Genomic DNA, 13,596 nt, shown 5'->3' with positions numbered 1-13,596 from the left:
GGGGATTTTGGCTTTGGTCCTAACTGTTTAAAGGTTTGACCAAGATGGGAATTTGAGACGATCCTAACTGTTTAAAGGTTTGATCGTTCAATTTGTGGACCTCTCGTTCATGGAACGAATCGAGAGGGGATTTTGGCTTTGGTCCTAACTGTTTAAAGGTTTGACCAAAATGGGAATTTTGTGAGGGAAGATTGATCTAAAGAGGTGATCGAATCTCATCTCAGCAAAAGAGTATTCGGAAGTCATAGTAGGAGTTTAGTGTTTATCACTTTGTTCATAATGATCGGGGTTATCCCTAAGAATATTACATTTAACATTCTTCCGGGAACTTCCCGTTACATGAATTATCCACCCCCAGCTTTCTTTGCAAAACTGGGTGTAACGAGGAGTACGTTATCCTCAGTCGCATGTTCGGGTTATCCTTAAGAATATAAGATTCTCCAGGAACTTCCCGTTATATGATTTATCCACCCCCAGCTTCCTTTGCGAAACCGGGTTTAACATTGTACTCAGTTGGATAATCGAGAAGCAGTTTATACTCATATACTCTTTGGAGTGTGAGGAAACAGTTTATACTCGTGCACTCACTGGAGTTGTATGGTCGTCTTTACTCGACTTCTTTCGTCGTTATGACGCCGGAGTCAATTAGGGCTTGGATCTTGTTTTTGAGTCCAAAGCAAATCTCAGTGGGATGAAGAACCCTTCTGTGGTACGCACAGTAGTTTGGATCCGTAATCCTCTTAGCTCCATCCTGATCTTTAATAGGTGGTAGCTCGATTTTGTCATTAGCGAGGAGGTATTCCAAGATGGCTGGAGCTTCATCATCTTCGAAAGAATATTCCTTTTGAAACCTCGGATCGAGAGTCGCATTCTCAACGATTGCAGATGTCATTGGTTGGCCTCTCTCAGCTTTCTTTCTTTTAAGAAAGTGCTCAGCTTGTTCACCCCGAGATTTTAACTCCTTCCAAGTTGTGGATGGCACGACCCCCAGAGCTTCCAGGACATCGATGGAGAGGTTATTGTGACATGTTTGCAGGATGAACTCCTCTGTAATAGGATCTCTGCAATTCATCGCCATGTTACGGAAACGCTTGACAAAATTGTCGACTGACTCTCCGTCTTTTTGCTTCTCATCCAAAAGGATTCCGATTGACACTTCGGTGTCATCATCGAAGAAGTTGCTGAGGAACAAACTTTCCATGTCATCCCAGCAATTGATGCTCCCTGGCTTGAGCCGTCGGTACCAATCGAAGGCAGGTCCGCGAAGGGTGCCAACGAATGACCGGACCATTAAAGCCTCGTTTCCAGAGATCATGCCCAAATGAGACTTGAAATAAATCAAGTGTTGAATCGGCGAACTCTTCCCTTCAAACGGTGTGAAGTTAATCAGATTGAATTTGGTCGGGTATGGTATTGAATCCCATTCCCTCGGATAAGGACATGGAATACCCGTCTTCTTAACTTCTTGAGCCGTCATCAAAGCATTGATTTTGTCTTCAAGTTTTTGCATTTTCCCGTCATCGTCTTCATTTCTTTCTGAATGATGTCGAGTAAAGATAATTGGACCACCCCCAGTGAGAGGTGCTATTGAACCACCCCCAATATCGTTATTGGGAGGATCCGTTAAACCACCCCCAGCGTTATTGCCATTGGGAGGTGTATCAGCCATAATGACTTCATCCACCTCTGGATCACTGTCATCTACAACATTCCGAGTGTGGTGGCTGGATTCAAATCGCTGATTGGACTCAGGAGGTTGAGGCTGTTGAGTTAACAGTTCTCTCATTTGTTGGATAGCCAACTTCATTTCTGTCTTCACTTCAGCTCTAATTTCTTCACGTTGTTTGGCTAGAGCTTCCTGAAGTATTTGAGTGAACTGATCAGCAGTGATTGTGAATACTTCTCTGATTTGTCCTGTGCTAGACATTGTATCATCAGAAGCGATTGCAGAATAAGTGTCCGAGAATTCATCCTCCGAGGACATTCCTTCTTGCATTCTCTTATAGTCTCTGCGTCTGATAGCTCCTAATTGGAGTCGAGACATCCTTTGAGCAATTCTTGGATTGACTTTTCCTTTCGGGGAAAAGTCGGGATTTGAGTCACTTGAATGCTGTTTAGACTTTCTTCTATCAGCCACGTTGATGGTGACTTCAGGGAATTCATCATTTTGGACAGCTGCTCTTCTTTTGCGGAAATGTCTCGGCTTAGGTTTCGATAATACAGAGACTTTTCATGGGATGACTTCTCGTTTGAAACAGTCACATTCTGATAATGCTATTTTAACGAGTCGCGCACAGGAACAACGAGAGTTTATCTCTCGAATAACTCTCTTTCGAAAATTATTCACAACTTCAACTTGATAATACGATTCATCGGTATGATTGCCAAAAAATCGTATCGTCTGTTGGTATGATCTCCCAGGTATGACGATATCATTTGGTGAATGCGTCTTCTTCTGGGGGTATAAAACCTTGTTGACATTCTCAGAACAATTTATTTTTGTTTTTGAGCGATCCAAGGTTATGTTGGGAGTCGCACGTCTGAAACCACCCATTTGCGGGTATGGGGTCTTAACGGGCTCCGAATGCTGATTTTGCATAAGTCCAGACTTTGGAATCCAAACTTGACGAAGTTTTGGTGATTCTTTGGTCACCATTTCCTTCCTCCTTTCTCGTCTTTGTTGTGAGAGAGCACGAATAAGAGCAGCGTTTGCACGACGTTTTCGTATACGCTCTTTGAGGGTTGAACGAGTCCTTTTGACAATAGTTCATTCCTCCGTCGTGAGTTTAGCAGAGACATGAATGATTGGTTGTTGAGACAACTGAACCACTCGATGTCTCCTCGACTTTAGGTCCGCGTGATAATGAACCCCGTCGGTTTGTTCCAAGGCCTTAGCCATTTGGCGAGCACGGCGTTGGCGTTGTCTCTGACGAGCTCTTTTCGTCAATGCCGGCGGGCTTTGATTTAATGACTCTTTAACTGGAGAAGAGTCATTATGAGCAGAGAGGTTGCGAGTAGAATTCTCAGCAACAATTAAGTGAAAGTCTTCATTTGTAGTGTTTGACAACTTCGACAAAGATGAAATCTTCCTGCATTTGCGAGGCAAAGAAGATTTTACAGATGAGAATAACAAATACTCCTCGAACTTCGCTTGGTCGAACTCGTACTCGACTGTTGATTCAACCAGGATCTTGATGGTTGGCTGCGACACGACGGTCTCGGCAGCGAGACCGTTGGCTCCCACTGTGGTCGCCAGTTTGTTTTCGCCAAAAGTCGAATTTGTTGTCGAATTCATTATATCTTCGGTCGATTACAATAAATTCAAAGATCTTTGTGACACTTGTGACATAAGAGATATAAGAGAAATATGCCCTTTTGTCCTGATTATACCTAAACCAAGTGAAATTGTCAAAAAACAAAAGAAATTGAATTGAGGCCCTTGAAGGTAAAGAACAAGGAATTGGAGGTTCTATGTATCTCTATGTTATTAAAGTTTTATGGTTCAATCATGTTGGCGATGAAAGATGCTGGTGAAAGGGCATCAGAGTTGGTAAATTTCCTTATTTTTCAAGGGATAGTAGGTTCACATAGTTTGAAAAGCTAATATAACTTTCATTGTTAGCAAATATCTTAATTGTATAAGCCTTTGATTAGTCCTCTGGACTACATAAATTTTATATTAGATTTTCCCTTCTTGAAGTTATCTAGTCCTTAAGGACAAACTTGCAGTTTTTTTCTACATGGAGCATCAAGGTAATAGTTGTTGTTGGTGTTGTAGGCATTAAGCTCTTAATCTTAGAGGTTCCATCTACTGCAACAGCTGTTTGTTAATATTATGTTGAAAATTGACCATCGTGCTCAAGGTAATGAGTTCTTCATGGTTTTCTGTTACCAAATTTTACAATTTGGAGCTTTGCTATTAATTTTCATCTCATACTACATTTTCTAAAAAATTATCTATAGCTCTCTATTTGGGATTGAAGCAGTGAATGACATTTAAAGCCTGATAAATTATGAAGCACAATAATAGTTGTTAGAGGTAGAAGACTGATGGTGTGCACATTTCTTTTCTACGATATTGCTAACAAGGATTTATAACCTGATATGAAGTTAATTTTGTACAAAATGATACAAGTTTGTTATGGTGAGAAAAGCCCATGATTGCATGATTCAGTTAAAATTAATATTGCAATCAGATTTGGCACTTGAATGATCTATTCTATGCGTGGGAATGCTATCCATGCATCACGGTGAAAGAGTTTGCCAACATATTTGCAAATCTTATATTTACTTATATATATTTACTTGTATATTATTGATGGAAGCACATGTATCATCTCATATGGCTTGGGTGTATAAGATTGACCATCGTGCTCAAGGTAATGAGTTCATATTTGGGTGTATAAGATTGACCATCATGCTCAAGGTATATGTCCCTCAAGCTTACTAGTTTGGTTTAGTGACATGAACCTCATTTTAGTCCCTGTTAAGTTGCTTTTTGTCTAGAATTCAACGTGGATACGGTAGGAGTAAAAGTAAATATTCTTAGATTCCAATGAGAAAAAGTTCATTTATCATGTTTTTATATGACGATAATCCGATTTGTTATTTAACTTCTAAAATTCCATCATTGAATTTTCTTTTATTTTTTCTGTGTTTACATTTATAGGAATCTTTGAAGACAGAGCGTGAGAAGAAACGAGAAATGCGTATTTCCCAAAGAGGAAATATGCCATCAAAGCATAGAGCAGCATATGAACTTTTGTTTTTTTTGCTATGTTCTTCAGATTTTGTTATGAGACTTGTCCGTTTGCAACTTTTACATTATCGGAATCCTGTAGTTGTTGATCATCTTCGAAATTTCTCTTTTATGTTTTCTATGCTTTATGTGAGTTGATGAGTTATGTGAGGTGTATTATCTTGGTGAGTTTTTGTACATGTACATGTTCCGTATTATATCTATTTTACATTGGATAGTTTGTGTTACAGGGAGTCCTTCTGAATATCCTTAAAAGTCCATACAATATTATCTTATACCTTATGAATAGCCTTAAAATATTTAAAAATTGATTAATATTGATATTATTAATATTATTATATTATTTTTAATATTTTATATTAAAATAATCTTAAAAAAATAATATTATTGTATATTACAACTATTATTTATTTAATCATTTGATGTTATATCAAGTTAAACTTGAATTTAATTGAGCTATAAATATAATATTATAAAAAGATGTCATACAAATTATCCCACTCAAATTGTCCCATTACCCCATTTTATCCCACTTTATCCCACTCAAATTATCCCATTGGGTAAAATTACCCCATTGGAACAATTTACCACAATTTACCCCAAATTACACCAATGAATAACCCCCCTAAGTGTATCAATTTTTAGATTTTATCGTGACAGATATTATTTTTAAGATTTTCTGAAAAATCGATGTTACTTTATGGGCCTGTTTGTTTCACCAATTTTATGGAATAGGAATGGTATTTGGACTTGACAATGGCGTTTTCGTAATTAATGGATTCCAAATGAATCCTAATCCTAAGTTTGGTTCAAATTTTTTTTTATAAAATTGCTAATCTATAAAGTGGCTCAAACAGTGTATATTTCAAGAAATCCAAATCCACTCCATTTGCTAGGAATTGGGTGGAATTTCTGACACCTCTCCTCTTTTTTATTCTAATTCCTAATCCTTGGGTGAAACAAACATAGAATACAAAAAAAATAGGATTCTATAAAACTAAAACTTGTCCATAAATTTTTTATGGATTAGGTTGGAATCCATAAATAAAATAGGATTCCTAATCCTATTCCTACTCTCTATTGAACCAAACAGGCCCTATAGCGAGTAAGCCGATATTTCAGCGCATCCCAAAAGCATCTCAAATTGCCCCCCCAATTCATTTTCTTCGGGTCAAAATTCTTCTACCCGACCCGCCCGAAACCACCAACTTGCTTTCTCCAATTTTATTTAATTTTAATTTTAAATAATTTAACCCCAAAAGAACACCGGTCCTCTCTCTCTCTCTCTCTCTCTCCTCAGAAAACCCCTATATTTCTCCCTCCTCTTCCCTCCCCCCCTCTCTCTCTAAAGACTCACTAGCTTTCCCAATTATTCGGAGCTCGGACGAGTCCAGAGATTGCAGCTGCATGATCTAGGGGTTCTCTTTCAATCCCCCACTATTTATTTTCTAAAGTTACCAATTTGGCAATTATCTCTTTTTCATTGGACTTATTCTAGGGTTTTTAAGAGAGAAAGAACCTCTTTTTTCTTTTTTCACTTTTAGCTTTTTTTTACGACTTTTTGTAGCCTTTTTCTTTTTACTGACCTTTTTTTTTTAATTGTTGAAGCCTTAAGCAGCTTAATTGTCGTCGCCATGGATTGTGCCAGCGATTCTTCTACTTGTCCAGTGTAAGCTTCGAAAACCCTAGCTTTTGTTTTAAATAACATTTGGAAAGACTCAAGATTATGCCTTTGAAATTTGATTTTGTACCTGTTGCGTTTTCCCACCATTAATGGAGTATTTTAGTTGTTCTTTTACCAAGTTTTTTTCTGTATATTTGTGGATAACTTCATATTCTAGTTTGAACATTTTTTTGGAAGCTTTGGAAGGGAAAAAGATTTGAACTTGGATTAGAGAAAGATCGTGCGGTTTCGGTGCGGTTGAGTTAGTCAATAAATTGGATTTATTGTGTTTTATTAGCTTGAGGAAAGTGTTGTCTTTATTTCCCTTAAATTTGTGGTTAGTTTCCTTGTTGCTTGCTTTACATCCTTTTAAAAGTTGCTGCAGTCAGCTAGTCATCTACTTTTTAAGGTTGTTTTAGCTGTAACTTGGATCATATAATTTGAGTTGTTTGTTTATGGTTTTCACCTTTTCCCCTTAATTTTGGATATAATTTTGTTGAAGTTCTGAATTGGGCAATACAGCCTATTGAACCCAAGTTTTCCTTTATGTCGTTCTCTAATATATTGCTCTTTATCTCTAGAACCCGAAATTGGGGATACTTACTGTAATGGTTTGGAGTCTTTGGAGGAGCATGGATGCCAGGAACGGGACAATAAGTAATGGTGTGGTGGGAGAAAATGAGGGGATAAAAGCAATGCGACCTTCGTCAGATGGTGCTACAGAAGCTCCATCTCCTATTCGTCCTCTCGACAATAAATTTGAAGGAAAAGATGCCCTCTCTTATGCCAATATCCTTCGCTCACGAAACAAGTTTGCGGATGCTCTCGTGTTGTATGAAGGTTTCCTTGAGAAAGACAGCAGTAATGTTGAAGCTCTTATAGGCAAGGGGATTTGCCTTCAGATGCAGAATAGGATGCAGCAAGCTTTTGAGAGTTTTTCTGAAGCCATCAGGCTTGACCCTGAAAACGCATGTGCCCTTACCCACTGCGGAATTTTGTACAAGGACGAAGGTCACCTATTGGAAGCTGCTGAGGTATGTTATTACCTGCTATCTGTGTCTTTTTAAAACTTCTTTTACTGAAGGAGATTTGTAGTAGCCTCTTGATTGTGATTATGCTAATTATCGCTGCATCTGGTAACTTGAAAGACAATATTAGTTTTTGGATATGAACTATATGTTTAGAATCACTACTCAACTTTATACTAAAACAATAACCAATGGTTGCACTTGGCAGCCTCTTAGCACAAAATGACTATCAAACTTCTTTTATTTAGTTCTAATTAATTAGTAATATCCTTTTGTATATTTTTAGAATCTATCAAGCTTCCATGTTTATCTGTATCTAACTATCTATTAGATGATCTATCTCGGAAATAGTTATGTATGGACATATATTATTGTTATTTTTATGCTCCGATGAGAAAAAGATATGATGGTGTTTATCTTGTTTAGGTAATTTTCAAATTATAATCTATGTTACATTATTACAATTATCAAATTCTGACATTATCATAATATGTATGAACAATACAACAAAATATTATGACAACATATATATGTAATAATATTATAACAATAAATTCCATGCATCGTAATCGTTTGATTTTATGAACCTCATTCTCAATGTCACGATCTTGATGAATGATTGATTTTAATAAATGAAAGTGATTGCCCTTAGGTATTTCATGATTATCAGCATGTCCTATAAGCTCATTCCTCTTTGCAATTTTACTAAAATTTTGTTCCATGTATTATTTTTTCTTTTACTATTCTAAATCCTTTTGATTCAAGTTTCTCTCCATCTTTCTACTTATAAATTATCCCTTCCCTAGTTTTATCAACTAATATACTCTTAACAAATAATATACACTGTAGTACTTTGTTTTGAATATGTCCTGTAAGTTGATCCATTGATAATGCAGAAAGATATCAACTTAAAAGCTGATCCTTTATGTAAACATTTGATAATAGAAAACAGATGTCTTTCCTTCGTTTGTCCTCACCCTAGTTGCTATAAATTTATCATATGATTTCAACAAATATTGTCCATGCATCAAGTCAAGTGGCAAACAAATTGGTGTTTAGGTGTATGTTTTTGCTATTTGCTAAATTTGGGCCCCTTGATGCCTGGTAAAGCCTTTTGAGATTATCTGATAGTTTGTTTATAGATGGTTTAGTTGGTATGAGGTACATCCAAACGGTTTGAATTTTCGGTTTGAGTGGTGTTTCAAGCACTTCTGAGTTGACAAATTCACATTCACTGAGGCCGCCAAATAAGCTGAGATCATGAAACCTAGGAAACTGCAATCAAAATGCATGAATTTCATGACCTAGGAGAGAGTATTGGAAACTGAAATCAAGTCCCCAAAACCATAAGCAATCAAAATCATAAGCAAAATAGTTGGGACTGCCTAAAAAGCCGAGACCATGAAACCTAGGAGAGAGTATTGGAAACTGAAATCAAGTCCCCAAAACCTGGTACATACATGAGTTTTGAAATGTCCTGATTATGTGTGGCATACATGAAGAGGATGAATTTTGTATCTGTGCAAGCACTTACTCTGATCTTTGTCATGTGTAACTTTTTGAATTGCCTTGTATAAAAAACGTAATATTTATATGGCATCCTTGCTATCTTCATTTTATAGAGTTTGAGATGTGGAAGAAATATGTGTTCTTTTATGTTTGATTCATTCTTTTCCTCCTTTTCTGGCCTGATGGGTCTCTCACTCATTTCGAAGAGCCTGGAACTGTAAAGTGCTAATTTGTACAACATTACAATTGAATCTTTTTTGAATGATATTGAAGAAAAAAGTAATATAGATAAATTCTTTGAAGAACTATTCTGAGTAAAATGAAAATAATATTCAGAGATAATTTTGTTACTCTTGGAGTCAGGGACAAGTCTAGAAACGTTCAGCTGGGGGCTTAGTGTCATGGATGAGCAAATAAAGTCAAGCTTCTTATCAATTATTAAATAAATCCTTCCATCTTGTTGATTTCGTAAAGAGTGTCCTCTGTATACAAAGCCTCTAGTACAACTCGATTCAACCAGTTCAACAAATTGAGAATATTTATTTCAAAAGCTAACTGGTTAAGAAAAAACAAATTTAAAAGTTAATAAGTTGCATATATTTGAGATATAAGGGCTGTAGTGTAGCATTAATTTAAAAGCTAACTAGTTAAGAAATTCAATTAAAATTACCCAGCAACAATAATATAGTATCAACTGAAAGATGATATCTAAACATGAGATGAAGCTTCATATATATATTTAAGTTACCCGGATTTCTGGAGACGTGGAGCAGTCAGATACAGAGACTAGGTTTTGAAAACTAACATAATTTTAAGGAAAGCTTGGAAGGGAGGGGGGAGAGAAATTTTATTTGAGAAGTTATTATATGGACCCCACTAGAAATCTAAGGGTTATTAAAATTAAGTTTTTAAAAAAAGATATTGGCCCTTTCAATTTTTAATATTTGAAACTAGTCTCTCAAATAATTGAAATTGCTATTTAGCCGCTCAAGTCTTTTCAGTTATTTCAAATTAGTCCTCCTATTAGTTAACTCATTTTAGATTAGCTGTTAACCACAAATGTCTCATTTTAGATTAGCTGTTAACCACAAATGATCAATTACATTTCTAACCTCAATTAGGCGTTCTCCCTCCCCAAAATTACAGAAAGTTTAAGGAAACATATTTGGGTTTAAACAAGTTTAAAGAAACAGTTTTGGGGTTGGAGTAACTTAACAGAGGAGTGTAATTGAAAATTTGAAATTAAGTTAAATGGAACATTCCTTCGAAATTAAGCAACAGATTAACTATTAAGGCTAATTTGAAAGAACTGGTAGAAGTTTGAGCCTGAGGGACTAATAGCAATTTCAATGCTTTGAGGGACTAATTTCAAAATATTAAAGAGTTAATACTAATAAGGGACCGGTATCCCTTAAAATAAGTAAAAAAAAAAACTTTGTGTGTGTGTGTGGGTGGGTGGGTTGGGGGGGGGGGAATAAAGAGTTATTTGTAAATTTCATGTATCTATATCTATACTAATAAAAGAGAATACCCATGTTAAAACTTTTGATTTCCTTTTTTCCCGCTCAAATTTTGATAATTTACAATTATACCATTACTTTTAAATAATTTTAACTAATTATCCATAACATTTTATTAATTAGGACCTCCTTACGTTCCCATATATTGAGGCATTCATTGAAATATAATTAATATAAATACCTTTACAATGATAATTTTTTTATAAAATATGTTATAATTTATTATAGATAATTATTGATTATAATAAAATCGTATAAAATTATTAGTGCCATAAAATATTTTGTAAAATAACTATACATAATTTATTAAATAATATATTATTAAATTGTTAAGTGTCTATTTATAAATTATAATAAAATAGTACGTTGCCAAATATTATTAAAAAGTATGCCATTCACTACTTATAAATATGTTATTAAATTGTTAGATGCCTATTTATACATTATAATGAAATAATAAAATACTATTATAAATAAAATAACAATATTAAATATTCTTAAAAAGTAAATTATCATTCAATGAATAATACAATAAATTTGTATAAATATGTTATAATAAAATAATATAATTATTTTAATATTATAACTTAACTAAGAATTACACTATTATTTAATACATTATAGTGAATAATAGCACTGTAATTATACTATATATAGATATTATAATTAAGAATAGTTATAAATAGCATATAATTTATTATACTTATTCTAAATTACAAATACAAATATTATATTGTATATTGTAGTATTAAATAATTATATAATTTGTTATAAGTATTTAACTAAATTATTTATAAACCATACTCCCTTTAAAAGCACGAGTTCGGGAAAGTTTTTCATGGTCAATATTATCCTTCACTGTTTTGAATATCTCATTTAAAATTTTTTATCCTAATTTAAATTATTTCTTGTACTAATCCCAAGTGAACTGTGTATAGCTCACCAATTAAAAAAAAGATTAATAAAATACGTGAAACACTATTTTGAATATTTCATTTAAATCCTAATCTATCAAAATACTAATTATTTTCTTTACTAATACCACGTGAACTACCTATAGCTCAACAAATTAAAAAAAAAATAAGATTAAGAAATCATATGTAGCTAACATATTATAATGCATGAAGTATTACTAAAAAACCCAAAAAGTTTTAAAAATTACATGAAATACCCTCAAAAGTTTAAAATTATACAAAACACCCTGACTTAAAATCTTAAAACAACAAACAATAATACTCTAAGAATTTAAAAATTGCAATTAACATCCTTAACATTTCAAAAATTGTAGAAACAACGTCAAAGTTTAAATTACAAAAAAACATGCTAAAATTCTAAAAATTCAAAACTTGAAAACAACATAGATGAATTCAAGGGATTACTAATAGGCACTTGAAAATTTAAATTTAGCAAAAAATAACTCAAAGTTACAAAAATTATAAAAACTCCCTCAAAAATTAAAAATCACAAAACCTTAAAATTTCAAAACTTATAATCAATACACATCAAATCTGAAAATTATCAGTAGACTACTAAAAATTTAAATTTTGTAAAAGCAACTGAATTTACAAAAAACACCCACAAAATACCAGAGTTGCAAGAAATATCCTAACATTTAAAAACTTACCACTAACACTCGAACATGGAAATTACAACTACTCAACTTAAAACTTAAAAATTTTAAAAACATTATCTAACTTAAAAAAATTGCAAACCACACCCTCAAAGGTTCAAAATCACAAAAAATGCTGAAATTTTTAAAGCTAAGAAATGAGTAATCGTTTATATATATATATGTATATATATTAAACTTTCAATTTAAAGTTTATTATCACTTTTCAGCATCTAAAAGTGGTCTAAAATGATGCTGGTAAAAAATAGCAATAAAAATAGATTAAAAATACCCAGTTAAGGAATAAAAATTTGAAAAAAATATATGATAGACTAAAAATCAGCGTCATTATATAAATTACATGAATTGCATATAGTTTTACTAATAACATTAATTGATAGAAGACTATATTATATAAAACTGATAAAAGACTGATATAATAGCTTAGCATTAATTGATGATAATGTTGATCTCTGATTTTAATAGTATTTATAGTGTAAAAAATATAAGGAGTTATGTATAGAAAAACTATCAGAAAGTTTAGATATATCCTTCAAAAGAATCAAGATATTTTCATTTCAAATGGAGAAGTGAAGGAAATAAACCTAAAATTCGGAAACGTTCATGAATCACTTGAATTAACATTGACAAAAGCCATATATATCAAAAAAGCACCGATTGAATTTCTCTTGAAGAACATATTGAACAACTTTATCCCAATCAAATAAGCATTCTCCATGAAAGGTATAAGAAAAATTAGTAAGTTTTTATAAATTTTCATGCCTTATTCTTCAAATACTAAAGCTATCATTAAAGTAATATAAAATTACATACATGAAAATCTTGCAATAGAAACTAAACTAAAACCATTGATCAACTATGTTACGAAATATAACAACCCAGATAAGTGGAGATAAATTCTTATAATGGGCAAACGGTGTAGACATGATACTTATTTACAATAGCATAAGTTAAAAAAATTAAAATCGACATTTTTCTTTTTCCTATACAGTGGCATGACTCGGTGTGTAATTTCATTTGGGAATATGACTACCAACGAAGGATCAATTCTTGAAGACACGATCAAAGATAAGCATGTAATAGCATCATCAAATTTCTATCCCTTTTTCATGAAAATAAACATATCAAAATTAGATATTAATATTATAATCTAAGGTAAATTGACAATAAAAAATATAATTATTTATTTTAGATTCTCTTAGAAAATTACAAGGACAGAGCAAAGGTAATATTATTTGACACACCAGAAACTCTCATTGGATGCACAATAGAAGAATTCATTATAGAGAAGAAAGAGGTAACTCCTAATCTTATTTAGGTAATGAATTAAAAACAATAAAGTTTTATATACATAAAATTAACATTTATTGTCATTGAACAGAAAAATAATCAAAGTCTGTATTTCTAGATGTTTGTGTTAAATATCGAAAATACATTCAACTTTCTTGTGAAGTAAGACGAGAAGATAAAAGATAAACGAGCCTAGG

General features: G+C 33.0%; 1 protein-coding gene across 1 annotated transcript in view; it reads left to right on the top strand.

The window, feature by feature from the left end:
- LOC109824918 (probable UDP-N-acetylglucosamine--peptide N-acetylglucosaminyltransferase SPINDLY) overlaps positions 6,036 to 13,596 on the top strand; it is a 34,154-nt gene continuing 26,593 nt past the window's right edge. The window contains exons 1-3 of the mRNA XM_020391548.1: positions 6,036 to 6,177; positions 6,368 to 6,428; positions 7,004 to 7,456. Coding sequence (XP_020247137.1) covers positions 7,031 to 7,456 — 426 coding nt within the window. The 5' untranslated portion in view covers positions 6,036 to 6,177; positions 6,368 to 6,428; positions 7,004 to 7,030. The remainder of the gene's footprint in view (positions 6,178 to 6,367; positions 6,429 to 7,003; positions 7,457 to 13,596) is intronic.

Source organism: Asparagus officinalis, chromosome 10 (assembly GCF_001876935.1).
Source record: "Asparagus officinalis chromosome 10, Aspof.V1, whole genome shotgun sequence".
Taxonomy (NCBI): Eukaryota; Viridiplantae; Streptophyta; class Magnoliopsida; order Asparagales; family Asparagaceae; genus Asparagus; species Asparagus officinalis.
Note: the sequence above shows the minus strand (reverse complement) of the source record. Positions and strands in the feature narration are given on the sequence as shown.